Here is a 27,452-nt window from a genome sequence, read left to right on the forward strand (position 1 = left end):
AAATTAAGAAATTGCACTTGCAGCAGCAGTGTAACTGGCAAAACGGGTAAATCTGTAGCGAATACAAATTCGCTGATCGATCATGCAGCCTTTCAACGCACGCACTACGTGAACTCTCAAATCGTGAAAAATCAGAATATTCTTTTTCAGGTTCTAAAAATCCGGAAAATCTGAATATTCTGGATTATTCAGAAGGGTTGGCAGGTATGGGGTATGGTTGCTGTGAGAGCTATGTAATAATCAGGGATGTGAGTGCAGCAAACTAAAAAAAGAGGAGATTTGCAAAGCGTAGCGAGCAGACTCATACCCAATGGCTGGGGGTCCAGGAACAAAGCCCCTAATGGGGGTCGAGGGGGCAAAGCCCCCCGAAACCAGAGGTTTTTGCATTTTAAAATGTAGAGAAAACACTATTTCATAGGGGTAAGATTATAATTTTACAATGTTTTAAACATTTAATTTTCCATATTATTTACAATATACATAATAGAGTACATAGAGCATCATTTACTAAATTTCTTCACCATTCCATATGATACCAAATCCAGAAACATCTTCTATTATGGTCTACAATAAAAAATGATTAACGTACCTAAAGTTAAGTATTTGATGCTCTAAGTATTTCTCATTTGCTAGTTCTTTACTCCAGTCATTTTTTTTTCAGTACTTTTTTGCTACTAGAAGGTAGTTCATGCATTTCAGATTTCCTTTTCTCCACTTTCTTCATCAGTTTATGTGTGTGCTCCACCCGTGCCTTGTCAGCATCTTCAATTGCTTTCTCCTTAGTTTGTTTCTTTGAAGGACAAGCAGACTTTCTGGGTACAGTTTGTGACATTCCAGACTTGTGTTCCTTTTCCTGTACATATGACTTGTATGCTGATCTCATATTCTTGCAGAGTTTGGGATTTACCTGATCTTTCAGGTAATTTTTTCTTCTGAAATATCTGATTCCTGATTTTCCACTTGCTGTTAACTCATACTTCACTGTTTGTATGGATGAAAATGTTTCAATGTGCAAGTTGGGCCTTTCAGTGTTTAGAACATTCCCCATTATACTGAAAGATGACTCCACCTGTGGTCCATGAAAGCAACTAACCAGTGCCAGTGCCACTCTTGTCATAACTGGATATTTCTCTCGTAATGAACTCCAGAATATGTCTATTCTCTCTTCTGTATTAACAATTTCTTTGTCTGTATTATACTGCCTTGCTTCCTTCTCATATTCATGAGTTTGCACATCTTTCAGAGCAAATGCCACTAATTGTGGTAGCTGGAGTAAGCGCTGGAGTGTGATTGTGTGGCCTCTACATGCTGGATCAATAGCTGAAGCACACCTCAGCAGTTTGTTGTTCACTGGCATCTTTCTCTGTAAGGTTTGACCACATTTCAGATATGCAGTCTTTAGCTTGTTCACTAGTTCACTTGCAGCAGGTCCCTGTAAATTCTCCTTGATGTACCTGACGAGGAACACCGCATTGTCAGGTAGTATGTTCTCCTCACTCACATTTACTTTATGCAAGGCTTGTGTGTTCAAGATTTCAGGTTTAATGAAACATACAAGAAAGTCCTTCAGTAAATCCTGCTGTTTGTCATTGAGTTTGTGGACAAGTGGTGTCACAGACTGAAAATACAGGACATACTTCTTGAGCATAGGAAGAATGGAGGTGTAAATGTGGAGAAGTACTTTGGTTTTACTCGGGGTATGGAACAGCTTCTTCACAATCCTCTTCTTACGGTCTTTTCCAGCCTGGGTCATTGTTTTTGTCTTATTTGACATTTTAGACTGATGTTTACAGATTTCCTTCTTTACTGATTCACTGATTGAATGTTTTTGATACATGCTATCAACAACTGGGAGATAAGTTGAACTGTCTGATCCAGACAAAAAGGGATAGTAAAAAAGTATCAGAGCATCTAGCAATCGAGATGTATCTACACAAACATCGTATACAGAAAGCCACCTATGGGGCACATATCGCTCTGGAATTGTTGCTTTGATGCCCAGTGCATCACAGATGAAACGCAAGACCTCTTTTTGGTCACTGGACCACTTGAAATCAGTATAGATGTCATTGAGAAGTCCCTCGATGTAGTTATCAAATCCATGGCAGAAGGCTTTTGCAGCATTATGTGCGTGGTGGCATGAGTCTCCATCTATGTCAAGCAACTGAGGAGCTTTCTTACTTCTAATGCGTGTTTCAAGTCCACTTTTTGAACCGCGCATGACGGCACAAGAGTCCATCAAAATAGAAACCAAGTTCTCCCATTTAAGGGAATACTTATCAAATAGAGCTACTAAATGATTGTACAGAGTCTCGCTGTTTACGGTCACTACTTTAAAAGATGACAGATGTTTTGTGACTACTTTGTTCTCCTTCTCTGAAAAATAACTGACTAGGACAGTTACAACGCGTTGATTTGTCTCACTTGTGCATTCATCAATATTCAGTGAGAAGTGAGAGGATTTCAAATCCTCAATGAGTTCTTCATGAAATGTTTTTGATAATCCATGGGTCATCTTATACGAAGCTGTAGTTCTGTCCATTGATAAATTTTCGAGCACTTGTTTATCTTTGGCAAGTTCTTGGTTAAGATGAATAAGATCATTCACGATTGAAAATGGCAGGGAATGTTCAGCTGTAAACGCAAGTATGGTTGCTTCTGCATATGCCTGTCTGTCGGGCAATGACACATTTGGCTCAGAGAGTCCACCTTTCAACTGTTGTTCATGCTTATCCAATTGTTTTTTGAACATGGGGTGAATTCCATATGTTGATGTAGTAGTCATTGGTTGTTTTTGACCTACAAGACAAACAAAAAAAAAATATATAAATAAATGAATAAATACAAAAAAGGCAAACTCATGAACAAGGTTACATTCATATACATGCACCTGCCCAAGTATCACTGTACTCACCCCAAATTCTTTGAAAATAAGTATGTTCTGTACGAAATAATGCATGACAATATATGCCAACATTTATATGTAGAAATGAACAAATCAAATTCCTGCCCACACACACACACACACACCCATCACATGAAAATTTGGGCAGCATAACACCCCCCTAGGCACTGGCCAGCAAAATCACTGATGCCATTCAAATGACATGATTTGACACATGTAACTTGAATGTACCAGTCTTATTAATAAAACTTTCCAGTATAATTATAAAAATGCATAGGCCTACAGCACAAACAAACAACAACAAAAAACACACACACACACAAGAAAACAATTTGATCAGTTAAAGGATTTTGAGGGGTCCGCGATTCTAATTTCTAAAATACAATTGTAAACTCACCTGGAAGTAAAGTATTTGCTGCTCTCAGTTTCAAAACTTTTTGGTGTGCAACAGAGTCCAAATGATCAGTCAATGAAACTCGTCCACGAGAACCATATTTGCACTCCTTATCACACACTACGCACACGGCGTAGCCAGCTTTTTTTACAAGACGGAAAGAGTGAGAAAGTTTTTGATCTTTGTGCGTGAAGTCCATCCAAGACCATTTCCATGGATTTTTAACCAGTGGATCCCGCTTATCTTCCTCCAATGATTCCGAGTCCAATTTCGTTCCTCGCTCAATAAAATTCCGATCTCGAGTTGCCATGTTGTCTCATATTTCACAGATTTTCTTTGAAAGTAATACATATTTCCAAAAGAGAACGCCGATTCTGATTGAAATATCGTAACAAAAATCAATAGCACACTGCACGAAGACATGTGAATCAATGCAAACACCGTACCGTAGATAGTATAGCGATCGAAATGCACGGTACGCCCGGCGCACGCGGCGCGCTGAGCTAGCAATACTCGATGCAGGCGCTGTACTATCTTTGAAGCAGGCGCGCGCGCGCGCTTTTGCTTTTGTATTAGTCTCGCATTCGCAGACCCTTAAAGTAATAAGTTGTCTTGGGGCAAAACGCGGATTTTTTCAATGGAGAAAATAAAAACGCGACGGGGCGATCTAAAAACGCGGAAATTCGCGGAAACGCGGAACTCTCACATCCCTGAATAATGGTTATTTGATGTTTGCCATGGCAACATTTGCTCTGAACTATATTTTGTCAAACACATTTAAGAGTAAGGGTCCTGCCTAGGTATTAGGTTAGCATTAGGATTAAAGGTAAAAACCAGTATTGGAAACACCCCAATTTCAAAAAATGAAATGGAAGCTCTTATTACCAATCACGTGAAAGAATATGTTTTGACTAATACATGATGATAAAAATTTTGCCGGGAAACCGCCTACTAATTGATATATTTGGTAAATTAGATTATCTATTGATGTGTGAGAGATAAACGCACGTGTCACGCCGTAGTCCCATATACATCTTTCCGTGTACAATGCTTGTAACTTTACGAAGACCGAGACAAATTTCTTATAATTTTGATGATTCCAGAACCTTGCAGTACACACCAATACTTATATGCTAGATGATCAACCTTTTCTGATCGATTCCACGTTTCTTTCACAATGCAATCGCATGACCATAACTGGTCTTTATCTTCAAGAATAGTGTTGGGTCTATGGGTCAGTTACAAATTTGATCAGAGTAGGCAAACAAACACGGAGCAATTGTCGCTGGAGCACAAGCCCTACAAATTGAGTAATGCAATCCTACAAATGTCAAGCAACATTTGTAGGATTTCTCAGGATCTTTAATAATATTATTTGGAGACACAATAGACAGCATTTATTAGAATCTATATCATTGTTAAACATTTTGAATCATGATATACTGTCCAAGCTATCTGGCGAACAGAGCAACAAGACCAAGCTCTGTAATTATTAGGATCTCTGTCCAGTAGTGCCGTACGTGTTTGTGCCATCGAACTGGATCGACCAAATCAATTGATTCATAATATATATGCAATATTTTTTCCCGTAACATGAGAGTAATTTTGATAGTTTCATACTATTAATTAAATGTAATGTTAACTGTTATTGTATAATTGTTTTAAATGGGGGCACGCTACAAGAGTCCTATCTCGCACCCCGGGGCAACGTGTCTGACACGGCCGGTTGTAGCAACTACTCCGAAGATCAAGATTACATTAATCTTGATCTAAGGAGACACGAACGAACGAAGCCTTTAGGCTACAATAAGACACACAAGTATGCAAGAAACAAGACTTTTGTAGCAGAAACATGTTGCTCAATGAATCTATTATATAGGTTTGTTCTGTAATGTATCGCTTTTATCTTATCACAAAAACATCTCTTCAGAGTCCACAGTAACTAGAACACTCCAAGCACTGCTTTCTTGTTGAACAGTTTACATTCCAGTTGCAAATTCTTCAGTTTCGGATCAAGAACCTTGTCGACCTAGATCATATTGTCACTCCTGAAGGCAGCCCCACCCAAAATCAAAATGACTGGGAGGTAGAGGTCAAGACTAAATATAAAACTATTACGTCACAGTGTAGAGACGTCAAGATGATAGTGCCTTTGATTACTAGACGGTCCTTGCTGCTAAATGGGGGACTTCCCCCAAAGCCCTACTGATTGATTGGATTAAATCTGACAACTTGCAAAAGCGATTCAATATGTATTAGACCTTCATATCAGTGTTTTCTGTTATCTAATATTGCAATGTGTATAAGAATTGCAACATACCAACAAAGTTTGTGGTCTTGAGTTCTTTAAAAAAGATTCATTTTGGTGGCAATTTTTGATGAAATAGTAACACAGGGAATCCTTATAAAAATTGATACAAGTTGTTTTCAGGTCAGTCGGGTGGTCTTTCAATACAGGTGATCGCTAAAGCAGGTTTGACTGTAACATCTACAATTTGCAGTGAAAGGAATAGACACGAATGAATCGCAAGGACGCAAAAACTTACATTGAGGAATGCTATCCTAATTTCTGGGGACTCGATGCATGTGATTAGCCTAAGGATGAGGTCCATGATAGCGGAGACTTCTAGATGGGAGAGGAGTAGGCCTATGCAGTCCTCCCTGCCCTTGATGAACTCGACGACGACCTCGGGTCTCCTCGATAGCAACGACCCTATCGTCTTGCTGAAGAAACTGGCTAGGAGGGGGTTGAGGGGGGCCGGCCTGTCTAGGAACTTCCATAGACTGGTGAAAGCCGTCTGTTGGGAAATAAAGAGACATTGCACGTTATGTTTCGAAATGTATTGGCCCATTGGGTGAATAAAAGTAGTGCCATGTTATGGATGTCATTTGTATATATAATTGCAAGGTCGAAGTCCGAAAACTTGCTTTTACAAGAAGTAAACATTAAAACAAACAGAAAAGTGTTCAAAAACACAGCCATGTCAATAAAGTGTCATAGCTATTAACATTTATCAACAGGCAATATCAAGAATGGTTGTGATGTTGTTTGTTTAGTCCATATTTTGACTCTAAATGTTTAATTTCTTAAAATGTATGAACAATGGAATTGACTCATTACCATGGATCCAAATACAATTAGCTTACAATTATGTACCAATGCTCATGCATTCAAATTAACTGCATTATAGAATCTGCTGTAGGACAACTTAGATAAACTTCATTTGGAGGACTTCAACTCGACTCTCTGTTCCTGTTCCTTCAAGTTTCATTCAAAAGAAAACATAGCATTATAGTCTCGACGGTTCAACCCATACAATGACATTATCTTACCAATGCAACTAGTTCAAGAAACCATGGGGGACTACATGTACATTATAACTAATGACCAATACATGGTTTTATTTTAACACGTTTCTTTTTGGGTCTCCATTTAGTAAGACACATTGATGGTGTCGAAAGGGTTAACATGACGGGATGACTCACTTCTGTGTCTGCTAGCTTGTCGCATATAGCGGCCACGTCGGACGTGAGGAGCTCGCAGGCCATGTTGGGGTTCTTGTACTGTACAGACTCATGGAGGTCTTGGGACGGCTCGCTCGTTATCAAGTTCACTAACTCCTCTATCACATCTGTCCTCACCAGGCTGCAAATAGAATAGAGAATTAATGAGATGGCATGATGTAATCGGTAGGTTCAGTTTAAATAGAACAGAGAATTAATGAGATGGCATGATCAATGGGAACTGCTGTAGTGGTCGGTAGGTTCAGTTTAAAGTGACTCTGTAACATTTCCTCAGCTTCTGAAACAAAATCCTGGATTTTAGCTCATGCTGCAATCATACTTATAAACCTTCAGGTCAGTCAGGAATCCCATGACTTTTACAAGCCGATCGCCTGTCTGATTATAAAGATATTTATAATTGGAAATTAAAATTTAATTTTTCGTTTTCCTAACAGTTTTTACAACGCTTCAGTCTATTGGGTAAAATGAGTATGGTAAAACCAATCACTCAAAGATTTTTTACTTATTTGAGGCACTTCATGATCATTTTGAAGTGCAATTTTTTAGGGCTCCAATATTACACCATATCACAGACACTGATAACACGTAAAGCTGTGCATCTCCGATTTAACATAGTTAAATGATGCCCTTAAAAAGATCATCAAATTCTGGTCAGGCAACAACAACAACAACAACATTAAACCTTGTATCCAGTGTGCTCAAACTGTTCCTTTAAAATCCTGTATTCCGGTAGCGCGTACTAAGTTAGCGTGTACTATTAAAGTTAGTCCACACTTTTATGGAGTGCCTGTTGCAAACTCATTTACCCTGTACGGATTATTTTAATCCTTGATTGAAAAGTGTCCAAAAATTAATTTTGCAATGAAATGAGAAGAAAAAGATAATATGAGTATGAACTGAATTTCAACAAAGTCTTTGGTACATTTTGTAGATTATCTTTGTCATGAATATTGAACGAGGAAGATGAAACCTAGCATTCCATAGAAGTGTGAACTAAAATTCTTGTTTTGTCTGGACTTAGTCCCAGCTTAAAGATTAAGTTGAGTTCTGGTCATGCGATTGCATTGTGAAAGAAACGGTGTGAAATCAACCAGAAAAGGTTGATCATCTAGCATATAAGAATTTGTGTGTATTGCAAGGTTCTGGAATCATCAAAATGATAAGAAATTTGGCCAAGTCTTGGTAAAGTTACAAACACTGTACACAGAAAGATGTATACGGGACTACACGAACACGTGGCGTAAAAATCCTACCCCCCGATTTTTACGATGTTACATGACATATTTAGAATATGAAGGCATTTGAAGAGCCATGCTTTTCAGGGAACATGTCTTATCTGATGTTCTTCCACACTTGCATTATAAGAATGATAACGCTCACAAATTATTTTTTCACCTCTTCCCAGAACTCAACCTTCTCTTTAACTTATGAGAATACCACCCATAAAACCTACATCATTTCGATTAGTAGATACATGATACATAAACTGTAATGTATACACACACTTGAAGAAGGAAACGTCATCACTTGTCACAATTGACATAACTTCCTTGTTTATATCATGAAATAGTCAGAACAATTGAAGTTCTGTTTCCTGACCTAATTTCTACAAAACAAATCATTAACCCATTAATTAGGGATATTATTAATCCTACATAAAAAAAAACTAGTATTTGAATGCACTGCGTTACATCCCAAACATTTGTTACACAACCTAAGCTCATAAGCCAACAGCATAACCAAACATAATAATTAGCATTGCGCAACAGTCTCTAACCACAGGTAATTCCACGAAAGCACCTCAATTGCATTCACGAGGAACAACTCGAGAATTATTACGCAATAACTTGAGAATTATTATGCAATAACTCATGACTCAAGTCTCATTAAAAAAACATTATATAGCTCTGAGTCATTTCAAAAGACACAGTAACCCTACATTCAGACTACCAGCATTTTTCGAATAGCTAAACGAGTCTTGTATAGTTATATCATACAGTTTAAGTACTTTTTTCCTAGTCCGAATGTCATTCAGCGAAATGCCTGTTTGAGCATCATGAGGGCCCCACTCTAATCTGGAATAGTATCGTACGAAAATGGTATAACGGGACGGAGCTTATTGTGAGCATTCACTAATGATTTGTCAGCTGTCATGTCATGTCGTGTCACCACATTGTTCAAAAGTAGTGCCTTATTTCCATTAGCTTGCCCATAAGCATATTTTCATTTTCATTGCTATTGAGGCAAAAGTGTTTCAAGAGGCTAGAACTCTACTCTGATTTTCACAAAAAAAAGGGGAAATCCCTCTATTTTCCTCTCTAAGTTGTCACAACAACTCTGAATATCAAAATAATCCCATGTATGCATGTTTTTGAGTATTTTTAAGTGTTTGATTGCCCACATTTTGTCAAATTTAAGCACTTTATATCTTCCCATTGTCATTCGATCTTCCGATAATTTATCATTGATAGGCGATCAAAATCTCTTGTCCGATTTTTGTAAAATCGGAAGGAACCGGCCCCCGATTCAATTATGGTTTCAGAACACTACTTGAGCTTCTCGGACCTAAAGTGGTTTATGCTTGTGCATGTGTATCTTTAACCATTGCCTTGGAATGTACTTACAAGTCTATCAGTTTCCTGTTCTGTCCTTTGCATTCTTGTAATACATCGTCTTCTTCTAGTACTTCTGATAATGTGATATCCTAGAAGAAAAAGACAAGAGGAAATGAAGATTGAAACATTTGAGTTAATAACATCGTTTAACAATCTGCATGTATGTGTTAATTTAAAACAATCCTTTTTTGACATCTCTATTTGTCTTGGTAAGGCATTCATCAAACAGATTTTGGTAGGAATTCCTACATCAAGTTCCACCAGTCTGTGTTATTGAAGTACTTTGTTGTTTTGGATGGTTGCCACCATCCAAAGGATAACAAGAATGAACTGAATCAGTTGATGTCCCTTTAAATATGCGCTGACAATCTGGTTACAGGTAAACAAATTGCAAATTTCTTCGTAAATTGTAATAAAAATCATTCACAAGATTAAGAATGAGAGATGCATCCACTCAAAAGTTCTTGAACTGAAGAAAAAAGCAATTCTTATGTTGATTAACCCCAAACAGGCGAGATTGTTTTGGTGCCCTCTCAGACAAGCTTCTTGATCGTGGAATGAAAGAATAATCTGACATCTGGCACATACATCCAGATAGGACAGCTCCTAATTCCAAAGATAATACAAGACTGAAGACTCAGACCAGAAAGCAAAGAAAGCTCGCTGCATAAAAAGGGGGGGGAATCATCTTTGAGCAATTACAGCTCATGTCCAGGGGGTAGATTTTGCCCCCCCCCCCCCCCCATAAGATTCTGGGGTTAATACAAAGGCTGTTCATCGCAGTATATTATTGTATTGTACAGAAAGCAAATTTATAGCAAGCGCAAGGAAAGGGTGTCAAGTGTCACTACAAGATCACAACATTGTGCGATAAGCACAGGAGGAAGTACGAATCCCTGGGGCACCCCTGGATAGGTGGGTCTGGGGGACAGACTAGCACCCACCAGAAACTGGGCTGAACCCGGTTTCAGTCAGAGCCACTTTCTGCCAGGATATGACTGTATGCATGTCTTCCCCTGCCAGAGCCGGGCATGGAAATCACTACACTTAGACTGATATCCCCTCTACGAGATCCCAACGGATCAAATAACCTTGGAGAGAAATACTCTGAAGAGAGAGAGAGAACAGGACAGACTATAAAACCATGTGCTGTGTTTAGAAGAAGCTAGGAATACAGGACTCAAGCTGTCTCATGCATGAAATTTAGTGAGATGGAGAGAGGGAGAGGGCATTACCCCTTTCTAAAGCTCAATGAAAATGCAGCATTTATCTAATATTACCAGTCCAAAGTACTCTCTTTTCCCTTCATATAACTTCTTCTTTATTCACCTACATACATGTATATGCCTAATAACCTCATTATTCAACACAGGTCTGGATTCGCTCCAGACCGCTCATTTCTAAACAGGATTCGATTCAGGCGATTACTTCAATTTTTAAACCTGATGAATAAAGAAAGACAAATTTCAGAGAGGGTGTCAGGTAATTCTCCCGTCGTGAGTCACGTTCTGTGAATTTGCGGGGAAAGGGTAGGAAGTGATTCATTTTGACCTGGCACAAAGTATGCCGCTCAGTCTGAAACTACCGAGATGCAGCCTCGTTCCGACTGTCAGGCAGGTTGTATTGAAGGCCCAACACTACCACGTACTCGGGACACATGGGTCTACTGTAAACGCTGTTATTTTCGAGTGATTAATTTTCACGCTGAGCGACTGGTCAGTACTTTCAAAACACTGATAAGAAGTCATGCTCATATTTTTCGCAAGTTCTAAAATTTGTGCTTGCCGATCTTAGCGCTGAATCCATGAACAAATAATTTACTGCGAATACTTCCGCGTTTTCAGTAAATCTGAGTCCAGGACCACCACCCCCCCCCCCCCAAAAAAAAAATGTTTTGATAAGGGGCTAATGAATACAGATCCTACCAATTTCAATTCCCTGACCCCCTCTTAAAAGTTAGGTGATTGTATGAAAATGATCTTAAAAAGTGGTTTACATAGAGTTTCTAGGGTTTCCCCATACAAGCATCGCAGGAAGTATTGCACAGACAGACTACTTAGCCTCTGACTTCCATAACAAAACAAAAGATGGTCCAAGGGCCTGTTTCCAGAGGTTTCCCAAAGGTTGCAGTTTCCATATGTGAATGAAATACACTAGACAACTTGTGGTTTCCATGACAACACTCAAAACACTCACAAATTAGTGAAACTAATTTTTTTTAATAGGTTGCTCAAACAAGGACTGTTTCCGACATATTTAAGAGGAAGATCACAAGGACAGCATGTCAATGTGCAGTTTTCACGATGGATCAATATATCCATTTCAAGTTGTTATGAGAACCTGGCTTATTATCCATACTGTATCCAGGTTACTGTTGTTTCTGGAAGCATTTTTCAACCAAGTATGATTCTAAACATTTGTCACGCAAGAACTTACGAAGCATGCTGGCATGACAACCCACATACCACTCCTCCACCGGGCAATACTAGTATAGATATTATGCTGCAAATGTGAACTACAATGACAACTTAGCTCACAATAGAATTTTCTTCATCGTGTGCGCCCTTCCAGAAAAAATGTAGGAAGGATTGTATTAATGTATGTACAATTTTTATCCCAAAATGCAGGGCTCACCAATGTTTTTTGGAAGGAGATGCGCTTCAAGCATTTACAGTCAGTATGCATGAGCCCTCTGTCAGTTTTTTGTTGTTGTGGTTTACAAGTTTCCATGAGGATGAAATTTCACAATTAAGACTGTTGACTCCCTCCTTCACAAACTGATATGTATATATCTTACCTCTTTTTCTAGCAACGTGTCAATATGTGACGTCGTCGGCATTCCAAACCTCCAAAACATGGCGAAGGTATCCGAGGCAGCATGCCTGTTAGAGAAAAAATAAGAGAATGAACGTTTAAATTTTCCAATCATTTTGCAGACATTATGGAAGGTGCGTGTTCTGTAATGATGATGGTTAGTGACATTGAAGACAAGTCCTTAACCACATAGCACATGTGAAACCACTCAAAGCTGGCATCAATTTTTTTTTTTTTTCAAACCACAAGCAATTGTGAGCATTAATTGGAGCAGAATATCAGAAGGAAGTTCCACATTGAAAAATACATGTACGATAGGCAATTATGAAATGTCTAGTACATTATGGGAATTCCCCTTCCTGATATTGGATGTAAATCCATTACTGTAGAAAGTGGGTAATGATGGTGGTTCACGGCATTGACATTTACATGCCGCTGTATTTCTGTTCAAATGCACAGGATCCCTTAAATAAAACATGCTTGAAATTGCTGCATCAAGAACCAAGGTCAGGCTTTATTTACGATAAATAACAAGTTCAATACTTGCACTGGTTTGTACAGGTACTGGACATGTACAGTATGTACAGAGCTATGACAATATTGGACGAATCGATTGTATGTGTACTTTCATACACATAAGAAACCACATCTTTAAACAGTGCAAGTAAAATGACAAGATATGGGCAAGATATGAGATGCATGCAATGATCGATGATTCAGAAATTGAGCTGAATGCACTGTAAAAATGTACACTGTAGGCAGAGGAGTTGTACTAGTAAAATCACGGAACCTGGACAAAAATGAAAATAAAAACCTTCACGGTAACCCCCTGTTCGTCCAGAAAGCGGTAAAATCCCAGGGAAGGAAACCCACTACGTGTATGGAAAGAAGCAATGTTATGGGTGGGGGGTTCGGGAGAGGGGAGAGGGGAGAGGGGAGAGGGGGAGGGGAAAGTATCTGCACACAGTGCCCCTTACGGTCCTTGCACACTCATCTAGGAATTATGCCATACAGCTTTGAACAAGTTACACTTACACAGTACGTGTAAATGTTCATGTACATTAAGACAAACAAGACACAAACAAAACAAACATAAAAGCGGCAGGTTTCACGTGTACATGAATGGCAACTGCGCGCAATAAAGGTCCTGCGCGTATTTACCGAGCCCTGGGTTAACGAGATACAAAAAAGTGAAACGCATTACAATTTAAGTCATCATTCATGTTAGATGTAAACGAGGCCCGACAGTCACTCCTCTAAAAACAAAACAATGCATGCACTCCCTTCTCATTACACACCTTACAATCTCACAAGAGAGAAATAATGGTACATCACCACCACAATCCAATACTCACATCCTTAGTGACCTATACATGAATATATTCCTCTAAAAAAAATCCACCGTCTATAAATCAGTCTGTCACTTCACCCAAAAATCCACACACAATTCAAGTGTGTTTCCTGCACAGCCGAGTATATCCTGTACAATACGTGTATATACCAATGTGTAAATATCCGGCTAGGCTAGCATCGTGGACTCGAGAAGTTACACTATTGACTAACCGAGCACTTCATCACTACAGTACGTGAATGTACGAGGTTACAGGTAGTTGTTCAAGCGTAGCTTACAAATCTGGTCCAAATAACTGAGCTAGACGATTCCTTTTCACTTTTTGCTGTCATGTTTCCAAGGTTCTTCCCTATTCCTCTTTCAAGAAAAATAGCTGTCTTATCGGACGGTTCCACGCAAACGGTTCACAATAATACCAGATGGAGTGAATTACCAAGGAATTATCGAAACCTTGCGACCTCAATAGATGGGTATGACTACCACAATGACTGTGTGTAAAACATATCGAGCTCACTCGCCGAGTCTACCTACATGTATTAGTCATGCAGTTAAATTTGAAGGCTAGTCTTTACTTTGATACCCTTTTTTTTGCATACTTTTATAAACAATTTGTAAAATTGTGCTTGTTGTATAGTAAATTAGTGTCCATAGTTATTTTCCAGACATATATGTGATTCTCAGTCTTGCATAATACACCCAAGTACCTAACTTGTAGATTTTGTGTATACATGTATGTACAAACAAAATAAATATTTACTGGTATCTTTTTGAAAAATATACAAATAATCAGGAATTACATAGAAGACCAAGCAGACCATCTCTTTGAAAGCCTTAAAGGCTCGGTCGGATATGCCGTGGTGAACCGCCGCAGAAGATAAAAAACACTGCCACGTTTCTTTGGGGATTTTACGCATAAATAAATAGCAATTGTGCGTATTCAGTCACTCAGCTCTGCGTTATGAGATACAGAAATGTGACGCATATTACACCTTTTTCTTTAAGCAGCAGCGGTTCCACCTCGGCCATATCTTAACATGTCCCTAAAGGGTCATTTCACATGCGTGTCGAGGACTCCTACACAGGAGACATAGAGCTCGACCTTAAGTTGATTTCACTCCGAGAGCCTTCAAAATAGACTGTTACTTCTAGTCTCAGGTGTGCTGTAATGTGTGCTGTACAATATGATGCCTGAAAGCCCATAAGGGGGCCTGGCCCGTTTCATAAAACTCTTTATCAATGGCAAATGCTAAATTTCTATGACAAATTTGCTTTCAGCCAATCAAATGCCACGATTTCAGTAGCTTATAACAGCTATTGTTACTTGTTATTGATAAAACTTTTATGAGACAGGGTCCAGGCCCTGACACCCTGGAAAAGGACAACTACAATGTAGTCGCCATACATGTAGATACAACTGGGAAGCACTGAAATGTCCATCTAGGATCTAATTACAGGGACGCATTAAACCTATTTCACAATTTCTACTCCACTTCCTCATCATCCAACCAACACCTTCCTGTCGAATCCTGTGCCGTTAGCAACGGCTGGTCTCAAGAGCGAGACATGTGTCAAATCGCCAGGGCAACACGACAGGCAAAACATCGCATCAAGTTCTTATAATGAGACATAGGCAATGTGCGGTGTTGAGATTCATCAGTGATGCAATCAAATTTTGTTTTCCTCGCTCGCTCGTGAGGCTCATCACTTATATTTAGAGAGTTAACCTGGCCTATTTCCGTGAAGGATGGATGACATCATCGTTGCCACTACCTGTCATCTTGAAAGGTATGTTCCACTCAAGGAGGAGGACACAGATTCAAATCCCCACAAGGCGCTTACCGGTACTGTCTTTACCCTAGGGGAATTAAAGGCATTGTAAGATACACTGTATGTCAGTTGTCACATTGACAAAATAACAAATTGACTGAAATAACAGTATAATCGTATAAACAGTCAAACCTGCTTTAGAGACCACCTGTCTAGAAAGACCACGTTTTTTGTTTCCCTCGAAAATGGTTTCTCATTTAAACATGTACTAAAGGAAGCTGCCTACAAAGACCAGTTCGAGGGTTTCCCTTGGGCGGTCGCTATAGACGGGTTTGACTGTATAGTGATTTGTATTTCTTTCACCACCATGCAACATACATGGGTAGATATTAATTTTGAAACAACACAAATAGCCCCCCCCCCCCCCCCTGCAACAGAAGTACCATCAACCAGCACTACATTGACATCCGTCCCACAGTAACTGCTGCCGATGGACTATCTCTAGTATAGGGTCCAAGGTATTAAACAACTACCGGTATACCGTTTCTGAAACCCTAAAACTTGTGTGCTTTTTACACAAACACAATAAATGTGAAAATACACAAGTCTACAACGTACAGTGACAAGACAATCACATAATGTATACTTGCACAAATATGTTAATGGATCAAACAAAAATGTTGAATGAAATTAGAGGTCTGTAAAATTGCACAGGCATTTTAACGAGACTTACATTTTGTAAATTTGGCTTCTGTCACCCAATCATGAATTTCTTTTCACTTCCCGTTTATATCAAGAGTCATTTGCAAGTAATGTACATGTACAATACCTATAATTTTGTACTTTGAACTTAGCAATGGAATGTCAGACAACAGTCATTTACAACCAGGAAAGAGGAAGAGAAAGGGAAGCAAAATAACATGCACTGATGCATCGTGTCTATTCACTATGGGCAGTTCAGACTTCAGAACGTAATCCTTCCCGTTGTTTTCTACAGGGCTAGCATGCCATCCCATCGGTCGTGTTGACATGACATTCAGAGGGTCTTCGTTGACAATACGGGGACATGTCCAAAGAGCAACTCGGCTGCATTGATGTATACATTGCTAATATAGGTTACAAGTATCATCATCATCATCATCACAAAGGTTATGGTAGTTGACCCACATGTGACCCACTGACTGTACAATGGTTTGTTTACACTCGTCAGTAAAACTCTACTGTCAGTATACATGTAGTTACATGCAAAAATGTTAAACCTCTTCGATGCTGTTTGCATCCAAATTGTCAGGTCTTTACTAGTGAATGAGTTTTACTCTTTGTATTAGGCACGTTTTGGCTTACCATATACATGTATGATTTAGGAATTGTCTTCCTCACCAAATTCTATTTTGCCCAAAAGATTTCCCTACAATGCAATGTGAATGATCACATGATGCTATTTTTTTGTTGTAACCAGCTTTCCATTTCACATTCATCGCATTTAAAATATCATACACTGTACAAATGTAGGTGATCTTTACAGCACACTTTGTTTGTACTCAATTCAGAGTTCCTCAGGAATTTTGTTAACATAAAAAATCTTTTGCAAATTGATCTTTGAGAAACAATCATTATCAAAAGATACATTTCCTGTATACCGCAAGCTTTAAAATCACCTCCACAAATACTCCAAGGCTTTGAGTATTTTAATCATCTGCACTTTGGACTATTGGTGTAGCACCGCATGGCAGTTTTTTTAGACTAAAAGAATAGCTACATGTTCGTGTACAGTGAGAACCAGTTTCTATTATTGGCTCCTCGAGAGGTACAGCCACAAATCAAAGACTGGAGAGAGAGAGAGCGTTGGAGGTGCACGTCGCTCATGCATCTGACAGAGTTGCTGGCTCATAGTTTCCGCCATACTAAAGGCCTATTTCCGTTGCTTAATCTGTGCAACTATCGCATTGACTCTGGCTGGGCCCACGTTAACATACACGTGAATCATGTTTGGAGTCCAAACTCCAATGCAACGAGAAATATACAATATCTCTCTCCCTGGTTACCTTTTGGGGAAACCACACAGGGAAGTCTCAACTTTGCTCTAAAACAAACAATTCAACACAAAAGGTTTACCCATAAAAAAATAGGACAATGTTTAAATAATGCGATCCAAACAAAGAAGTTCATGTACTTTTTATTCTACACTGGCATATTTCCCAGTTCACTGCGCACTTATTAAACAATATTCACAACAAGAGGGAGGTCATTGTCCCCCCCCCCCCCCCTCCTGCCTCACCAATAAAATCAAGAAACCTGTGAAAATGAGTTGGCAAAACGTGCGATACATACAAAATTCATGTATGTACACAGGAAATATTCTATGCCAACTGTTCTATGGTAATAAGTGTTTTACTTTCATAAATCACTGTCATGTACTGAAACAGATGACAAGATATTGAATTCTAAAACAAGGGAAACGCTCTCGGCGGTCTCGCCTGCATAACGCAATTCAATATGATAAACCAGAACGTCAATGACGTAGCGCTCATCCGCATCTCACAACAACAAATATCGTAAATTTTATGTGGTACACTTTTGAACTGGTCAAAAAATAGAAATTTGATGCCCTGGAAGGGACATAATTTCATTTCATTTGCATAAAGTACCATAAATAATCAATGGAGCAAAATCTCACAATTCTGTGTAGAAGTTTATTGTTCCAAATTTAGCTCTACCAGATAAGGCAAAATCGGTCAAGAAATGAGGGAAAAGAAGCAATTTTTGTTATTTTTGGAATAAATTTGCATAAATTACCATAATTAATTAATGGAGAACAATTTCAAAATTCTGTGTAGAAGTTTAGTGTACCAAAGTTAGCTCTACGATATAAAGCAAACCAAATCAAAATCGGTCGAGAAATGAAGGAGAAGAAGCCTTTTTTGTGATTTCGAATAAATTTGCATAAATTAGCATAGATAATGAATTTCACGATTCTGTGTAGAAATTTTAAATCCCCTCCTAGCCCTATCATATGAAACAATCAGAATCAAAATCGGTTGAAAAATAACGAAGAAGAAGCATTTTGAAAATCTTAATGTTGATGCCACAACAAAGTTTAAGTTTGTTGACCTTAAATGGCCTTTGACCTTAACTTAGTGACCTGAAATTCTACTCACAGGATTGGGGAGACTCGATAACCCTATAGTCCAAGTTTCATTGACTAAGAACTTATACTTTCAAAATTATATCAAAAATTCGAAAACTTAACCTTAGGTTAAGTTTTCGATGATGATGCTACAACATAGTCCAAGTCTGTTGACCTGAAATGACCTTTTACCTTGACTTTGTGATCTGAAATTCTACTCACATGATTGGGGATACTTGATTACCCTATAGTCAAAGTTTCATTGACTAAGAACTTATACTTTAAAAATTATACCAAAAATTCAAAAACTTAACCTTAGGTTAAGTTTTTGATGTTGACGCCGTCGCCGTCGCCGTCGCCGCCGCCGTCACCGGAAAAGCGGCGCCTATGTCTCGCTTTTTGCTACGCAGGCGAGACAACGAGACAAAAAACTATCATCATTGTGGAGGGATAGAGAAAAAATGAAGAGGAAATTGGATCACTCTACAGCATTGGGGGAAAATCTGTAATTCAAAAATCGATGTTTTTCTGAACTTTTGATTATACAGTGATACAAACTAATTTGCTATACTGGTATAATATAACGCTGTAATATTGATACCGCTATAAGTACATTTTGGATGGATAATAGCATGTTAGAATCACTAATTTTGACATGTCAAGATACGCAAATTTCCAGGCTAATCGATTTCTTTAAAATCATTGTACAACTGAAGAAACCTGACAAAATGAAATTTTCTCTCATAAAGTAAAGAGGCCAATACTGAGACTATGACCTTTGACCCTTGACCCAGTGATCAAGCCAGGCAATTATCAAAACTTTCTTTTCCATGCTTATGGTATAGTGCACAATCATTCACTCATGCAAATGGTGGAGCACAACTGATCATGCATATATGCATTTACATGTACGTGATCAATAAGACCTGCTGGATACCCACTTACAAAAAGGGGAGGGGGGACTTAAGCAATGATTAAGAAAAAAAAAAGATTAAGAAAAAAAAAGATGAAGAAAACATTCCAAAATATCCTGTCAGACACGACTACCCACTCCATAAGGATGCTTGACAATGCCCTGTAGACACCCTGTAAAATACATGAACAACAGAAAAAGTATCTATAGCATTGACCATCGCTGAGGTTTGTCAGAAAACATCAGCGCGAAGGGACGCGTAGTATGCAATTAGACAATCCAAATCCTGCCATAATAATTCCAAACCAGACAGAAGCATACCTGCCAACATTTGAAAATAAGAAATCTGCACTCTAACCATGGTCGTGTACATGTAGGCAGCGGCAGTGTACTGGCAATACGCAGTAAAGCTGTACAAAAAAGGGAATACAAATCCGCTGTTTGATTGTGCAGCCATTTAAAGTACGCAATATGCAAATTCTCAAATCGCGACAGATGATAAAACAAGATAAATTTTGCTTTACAAAAATAAAATATAAATATTTCAGAATTTTTGAAAATCAGAATATTGAGAATTTTTAGGAAAAAGAAATTAGAGGCCCGATTAATCTCAAGTCCTGATTATCCATCTTGAAAGGGATCCCCCCCCCCCAAAAAAAAAAATGTGGATATAAAAATAGCAACCAAGTGAACTAACCAAATCAATTCAACAACAACAAAAAATAATAGCAACTTGGAGAAAGAGGGGGTCTTAGAAGTTCTCAATCTGGCACTTTGGTTTAATCGGTGATGGAGTAAGAGCCACGAGGGAGCAAGGAAAAACAAAAAAGAAATAACGATAACACACTGCCTTTCTCCAACAAATATTACACAAGGTATACATCCCAGGGTCCACTTATCCAACTGTCAAACTTCAACAAATAGTGATAGTAACAAACAGATAAAATGAAAATAATGAAACAGAAAAGTTCAAATGACCAAGAGCCAGGTCCAAATACAAAATCAAAATGCTACCTACATAAAAAGAAAATGACAGAGCCCTTGGAATAACAGGGGTACATGTACCGGTTGGTTTTACGGTACAATGCCGGAAAAGAAAGCTACAGACTCATGTGTTCTGTACAAACAATACAAATCTTGAAAAGACCTGAAAAGGCAAAAGCCTGAAAACTGGCATCGCTGAAACAAAACTTATCTTTCAAAAGAAAAGTGCCCTTATGGCCAAAGAATATGCAAATGAACTGAACAAAGATATGCTTTTCCAAATAATAAGTCGCAAAGATTTCAGGTTGACTATCGAAAAAAGGCCCAAATAAAAACTGCACATGACGGGGGAAAGTCTTATCGATCACAAAAAACAAAGAGTTAGCATATCAAGCAAGATACAAATGGATTTCATTCATATGTTGGTACCAAGACAAGACAATGATACTATTACTATACTCACATCATTGCAAATGCTTCGCTGCGATTATTTTCCGCTCACTGCCCCCGGGCTGACAGAGTTACTGAGCCCCCAAAATAGATCGAGCTACACAGACAGGATAGATCCTAAGGACGGGTAATGGATGATGAAGGAAGCCACAGATAGGTAAGCGTGCAGGCAGGCAGGAGTTGGGAAATGGAGAAGAAAAATGACGGGAAAAGGAGAAAGAAACGGCACACTAATGAAATGACAGTTAGCAAGGCTTTTTAAGACAAACTGCTAAAGAGAATAGAGGGGTGAAGTGTGACGTCATCAAAAGTCTAATTTTAGAATTTCTCAATTTTTTTCTTCATTTTCCGAAAGAGCATCAAAAATAATGTCCAAAACCAATTGAATATGTAAGTATTGCCTGAGATATTACCATCTGAATAAATAGCTGTGTTATTTTGCTCTGGTTCATAACATTACGAGCCAGAGCAAAATAACACTGAACTCCTATAGGAAACCTTTTTCAATTGGTTTTCAACATTTGGACATTATTTTGATGCTTTTTTGGAAAATGAAGAAAAAGTTGAGAAATTCTAAAAGTAGATTTTTATGATGTCACAAGCTTCAGTACTCTATAGGAAATCCAACCATAAGATATATGAATGTGCTAGTGCTAGGGATAGGATAGTAAAAGAGCCATTGTGAACACCACAGATTGCTTGCATACTTGGGAGAGTCCAAATGATCTACTACATGCTTAAAGTTGCTCAAGCGTGGGTATATAGAGGGCAGCACACGGTATATGCACAGGAACATTAATACTAATTTGCTCAGTATTATGTAGTGATCGGGAGTGATCGCCAGGTTGCCTACTTCACAAATGACTATATACCCACGCATGAACATCTTTAAGAGCAGGATAGGGGCACAGAAGAAAAGTAAACATTGAAATTTGAATGTAGTAGTATATGGTGATACATTATATGAGAAGTAACTTGCAACATTTGAGAACACGAAAAACATGAATTCACTGAACTACATTGCACATTACACGTAACGATCACAATTCTCTCCACCTTTCCCCCCTCTCCATTTCCGGACCAAAAATTTATGACTCAAAGAGAAAAAAGGGGAATAATTCAAACAGGCATTCTTTAAACCTCACATTCATGTTACTCAGAGGTGTCGTAGTATAGTGAATACGTCACCGGACTGTTGATCACACGGTTTGCGATTCTTGTCCCGCCGTGACACTATTGTCCTTTAGCAAGACATTAATCTACATTTGCCACTCTCCACCCAGGTCAAGTAACCCACTACCCAGTCAGAACACACTCCTTGAATGCTTTAGCGCCTTATTGTGGCAGCTCAGCTACAGCCACAGCAATAATATACCTTGTATTAAGCGCAGTAGTGTATTCATATAGTAGCTGCGCTATATAAATTGACCTTCATCATTGTAAAACCTTACCACATCACTTTTAACTGTATGTGATGTTCTACAGACTACACTGCACATGTATACAGCCGACTAAATGGTACATGGACATGTTCATAGGTAATTCATACTTTCTACATCTACCTGTTCCCCCTTGCATTAAGCCCGCCATTATATTGGCAGGGCTCCTGTACCGTAAATTCCCCAAGATTGCGAAGCAAGTGCAACTCTTAATTCCAGAAGGGGAAGGCCCAATTTGCGACTTCCCTTGACATCATTCTTTCAGTAGTCTCACATTTTCAGACCACCGCACCCAAATCCAAATTCAAGGGAAAAGGTCAGAATATCTGCTATAGAATCACAGATGATGATAATCCCTTCTTGGACGGCACATTTGTAACAGTGACATCCAATTGCACTTCAAAAGAGCTTTTGAAATGACCCTGGTATTCGCCCCAGCAATCTAATCAACGCCAAGTGAATTTCCGTGAATAATCTAACCAGGTACCCATATACCTAACCTGGGTCAAGTGTGGCAAATATTGATTAATGTCCGACAGAATGTAATTAATTGTAAAAACTTCTGGTTTTCAAATAAGCCACAAATATAAAACACCCTAAAAAAGAAAGGTACGACTGTGTGTATGAAATATGAGTGGTATTGAACATTTTTAAGTTTTGGCTCAAGAAAACACCAAGTCATTCATTCAAGGAGGTAATCCTTGAATGAGACTATACCTGTTCCTTACACAGTCTTGCCACTAGATGGAGCTGTAGAGAGTAATTCTAATCACTGCATGGATCTTACATGTAGGTAATGAATGGAAAGGCAAAACTTTTGATAGGGGCGATGGACACAGCATTGTTTTACTTGTACTTCAATATGAATCTGCATGGGTATAATAAGGAATCAGAAATTTGAAATTAAAACAAAATTTTTTCATGAATTTGGACTTCAAAAGAAATGCATGAAAACCATCCACTCCCTCCTTTAATCAGCTGGCACACGTTCAGTACTGGTAGCAATTTAGGTATCAAGGCTTTTAGAATGATGTGGCGCATAAAGCAATTTTCTCATTTTTTTTTATTTTTTAAAGCAGTTATGAAAGTAGTGAAAAGGATACACACACATCACATGTAACCTACTATTTGTCAACATATAAATGATGTATAGACTGAAATGTTGATACCATTATTGTAACTTTTTTTCATTTATTGAACAAGAACTAAACATTTCATCTTTCTGAAGGCTGTGAGTGTGAACCGTTTCCTATATTTATACATGTACATGATTATGTATTCACCATGGAATTTAACCTTTTCTTCGTTTTTTTACCTACAAATTGGACATACATGTAGTACCTTTAAAGTTTAAGGTTTTTCTCAAGTTTAAGTCTTACTTAAGTTTGAAAAATTCTCATTTTCGTCATATTTAAAGATAAAGGCGAGTTCTGGTAACGCATTGCCTTGTGAAAGAAAAGGTGTGGAATGCATCAGAAAAAGTTGATTATGTAGCATGTAAGTATTGGTGTGTACTGCACGGTTCTGGAGTCATCAAATTCATAACAAATTTGGCTCAGTCTTGGTAAAGTAACGAGCACACTACACAGAAAATGTATATGGGACAACACAAATGGTGTCGGGGCTATTACTACTTGATTTCCTTATCTTTGTATGCTCATTACTCAGCCAGTATACATTTTCTTCCAAAATTGTTTGGCACATGACATTTATTTGTAATCTTGAACATTCAGTGTAAGTTTTGTTAGATTCTGTGAGAATTGATTTTTCTTTTTTTTTAACCAGAACTCAAGTTTATCTTTAAGGTACAAACTGGCAAGTTGTACTGAAACAATTGTTGATTTTTCTATTTAATGTGTGTACCTATGCTAAGAGTGTGTCACTTATGTGTGAAGTGCGTCACCTGTTTAATTAAAGCACGACATGTCACTGTCAGTGTGTCATATTACATAGAGGTCTATTGGCTCTGTCATAGCGCTCTCTACTTATAAAGTGAGCCCTCTCTTGCTTAAATTCGAAACTGCTCGATCGGCCAACGAGAGCGCGTTATTTGATTTTATCTCACCGTACAGCGCTCAATGCATAAAGTTCTATGTGTGGGTTGGGTGTCCGGACACTTACCAAACAAAATCTAAGACTTCTGATTTGCCTTCGGATTTAACAGAAAATATTTATCAAATAGCAACAGGAATAATAATATTGTCCAACATAACTTAAAAGATTTATGAAATATTGCCTGTAAACTTCTTTAAATTGTCATTTTAAATGATTAAACCAATTGTCCGGACACACCTCTGGATATATTACTTACTAGTAGACCAGCGCAAACATTGCTTCATCTCCCATGTAGAACATTAGCTTACATTTAACGCATGCGCAAATCGTTCATCCGATCTCAGCAAATCACAGCCTCATTTTACTAAACTGGCGCAGATAAGGGCCCTTCTTTTTGGCTTTCGCTGTCTTCCATTTACTCAATGCTATAAGATATTTGTGCGAGGAGCAAGCTTGTGATTTTTCTTTTTTTCTATACCAAACTTATGATATTTCAGTCAACCCTCTACTATTTGTTATGATTTTTTACTTAAATTTAAGTCTTACGCAACCACTGTAGGCCTACGCAACAATTTTTCAAGTTTGAACAATTCTCATTTTCGTCATATTTTTAAGGTCAAAACTGGAAATTTATTCTGAGATGTTCATTGATTTTTCTATTTTATGTGTGCAATGCTGTGTTTGCGTCAGTTATGTGTCAATTGCGTCACCTGTTTAAAGCATGACATGTCAAAATCTCTGTGGTGTGACGTAATAATAATATTACGTATTGACATTGCCATTGAACTAAAATTGCGCTTAAATAGGTCCTCTCTCACTTAAATTCGAAGCCCCTCGGGCGGATCGACCAATGAATGAGAGCGCCTAAACTCACTGTACAGCGCTCAATGCGCAAAGTTCATCGTGCCTCCCTCCCACTGTCCAAGTCATCTCGATTCTTGTCAAAGTCAAACACACAATCATTTGCGCAAGCGCTTCGTAGTCTACTAATTGTTACATCGTAATTTGTAGCACTCAACCACTCCTCCCCACATCAAGAATACGCTACATGCCTGCAAAAGATCCAAACCCATTTAACCCTACACTTTTAACTCGGCCCAGAGCATGTAACAACTAGTAAAGTGACCCGTTTTTAACTTGGTCAAGGCAGTGCAACACGACAGCCGATATTTACTCGGCCGGTCCGCCTCCGTGGAACGACATGCACCGGTGACCAAACACGCCCGCTCAGCACATGACACCCACAACACAAACGGTAGCCAAAATGTTTTTAGAACAGACCCAACAGTTTATTTCATATCCCACAAGACTGGGAATCATTTGAAAGCATTCAACTCCTACATGAGAACATCGATAACATGAAGATAATTTATTCCGCCTATTTATACTTACAATAAACAAGAAAAACGTGAATCAATGAAGGGTCTAAGTTAAGATTTCTCAATGTTTACGTGAGGGAGTGCGTGTTGCGTCGTCTTTTTACGGTTCCCCCATTGAATCCTCGCGTTTACGGACATCTACGAACGTTACAGCATGCATGCAACAACACTCGGTAATTCAGTTTTCCAGTTCGGAAGTGATCACTTCGAAGCAACAATGCACACCTTATCATATGATTTCAAATATGATACTAACTCAGAAAAATTATTTCATTATTGAAGTTTATCCAGGGTTAATATGCTCTCTCAGACTTCATCAATTGAGGTTGAATGGGTGTTGACACTATTTTAGTGCACCGGTGAAGCGCCAAAAGTTGCAACGATCGCGAAGTTCAAAATGGCGAATAGGTGAGATAATGTATGTAGCATCCCATAATACTCTGCTCCAATCACGTGTGAGGCTAAGGTCGTTCCCAAAATGACGTCATACTACGAGTATATTCTGTGTACAGATTGTAAACATCATAAAGTTTTTGAATTTCACAGTGATTATTTTAACAGGTTTAGATAATCTGATTTCGCATTTCGTATAAAATAGACATCACATATTATACAGACACTACCACTACCAGCTCGCACGTCCTGTGGTGAACCAAAGACCCAAGGGACAGTCGCCGTCAACCCAACCTGGCGCCTCGGGGTGTGATCCTATATTTTACCTGACAGTAACTTACTTACCAGTAGATGAATAGGAGAAAGGTAGAAAGAAAATCAGAGACAAAAGAATTAATAAGAACATAATAAAAAGGAAGACAAATTCAAAAGAAATAGGACTTACAAACTGGCTGCTAGATTTTTTTTTTTTTTTTTTACCAGTACTGGAGTTTATCTTTAATGATGGTTGTGGTGCAAAGTATTGGTGATGATAATGATGGTACTGGTTTTGATGATGATGATAATGATGAACAGAGACGAGTCTAGTGACCAGAGAGGCATGCCATAATATCTCTGTTCTGACAACAAAAACACTGATAGGTCATCAGCTTTTTCCAATTGTGCCTTAATAAAACTCAAAGATGTTCTATTTGATTATTTGAAAGGGTAAGAATAAGTCAAATCATAAAGAAACCTATGAAGCCATTCGAACCTATGCTACATGTAATTACATATATTCCTTTATGAACAAATATTAATATAGGCCTGTGCTTTTAATCAAAACCCGAAATCACAAACGGTTACTTTTTCTACATGTATGTTTGGATTAGAGAGTTCCATTACTTTTTTTAAATTGAGAATTATCGATTTACTTTTGCGTCTTTTTTGTATACCCCTATAATAAATTATCGATAATAATAATTGTCGAGGAACAAAATTATTTAAAGTCGGAGCGCTTGATGTCGTTTTTCTTTATCGAGGGAGTTGTGAGTCTAACTCTCTGCTTTATCATTGAAAACTGTCATTTTTAGATGATTTCAGGCCAGTTGGCTGACTAGATACCACTTTTTAAGTAGGCATAATTATGATGCCTAATCACACAATCAGCCTTTGTGTGAAAGGGCACGCCGCTCCACTATTGCCCATAAAGCTAGAACGCATTTTTGTTTCTATACCTCTTTTCATAAAATGACTGTTTCAATAGAAAAGTTTGGTTTTATATCTTTTCATGATTTTATTTATCACTGCAAATAGTCATAGAGTCTAGAGATTGATATGAAAACTAAACTTTTTTAAGAA

The 27,452-nt window shown here is 38.2% G+C and overlaps 2 protein-coding genes across 5 annotated transcripts in view; both read right to left on the reverse strand.

The window, feature by feature from the left end:
• Positions 1-26,097, reverse strand: part of LOC115918906 (serine/threonine-protein phosphatase 6 regulatory subunit 3-like) — a 48,778-nt gene extending 22,681 nt beyond the window's left edge. For 2 of the 4 annotated variants that reach the window (XM_030994043.1, XM_030994027.1), the window contains exons 1-5: positions 13,609-13,643; positions 12,237-12,321; positions 9,449-9,528; positions 6,786-6,945; positions 5,846-6,097 (exon numbers count right to left, since the gene is read on the reverse strand). In XM_030994043.1, coding sequence (XP_030849903.1) covers positions 5,846-6,097; positions 6,786-6,945; positions 9,449-9,528; positions 12,237-12,321; positions 13,609-13,628 — 597 coding nt within the window. In that variant the 5' untranslated portion in view covers positions 13,629-13,643. Of the gene's footprint in view, positions 1-5,845; positions 6,098-6,785; positions 6,946-9,448; positions 9,529-12,236; positions 12,322-13,608; positions 13,644-20,858; positions 20,963-25,731 lie in introns of those variants that run through there. The other 2 variants (XM_030994032.1, XM_030994036.1) reach the window with 2 other exon arrangements.
• LOC115927777 lies at positions 237-4,023 on the reverse strand. Its single transcript, XM_030994053.1, has 2 exons — positions 3,303-4,023; positions 237-2,799 (listed from the first exon to the last, which is right to left on the reverse strand). The coding sequence occupies exons 1-2, from the start codon at positions 3,607-3,609 to the stop codon at positions 647-649; spliced, it is 2,460 nt and encodes an 819-aa protein (XP_030849913.1). The 5' UTR covers positions 3,610-4,023; the 3' UTR covers positions 237-646.
• Positions 26,098-27,452: the final 1,355 nt, after the last annotated feature.

The sequence above is a fragment of the Strongylocentrotus purpuratus genome, unplaced genomic scaffold, assembly GCF_000002235.5.
Source record: "Strongylocentrotus purpuratus isolate Spur 01 unplaced genomic scaffold, Spur_5.0 spur5_contig_850, whole genome shotgun sequence".
Taxonomy (NCBI): Eukaryota; Metazoa; Echinodermata; class Echinoidea; order Camarodonta; family Strongylocentrotidae; genus Strongylocentrotus; species Strongylocentrotus purpuratus.

Coding starts and splice junctions, on each gene's coding strand:
- LOC115927777 (XM_030994053.1), bottom strand. CDS start 3,609: ATGGCAACTCGAGATCGGAATTTTATTGAGCGAGGAACGAAATTGGAC. Junction 2,800..3,302: donor AGCAAATACTTTACTTCCAG/GTGAGTTTACAA, acceptor TTTGTCTTGTAG/GTCAAAAACAACCAATGACT.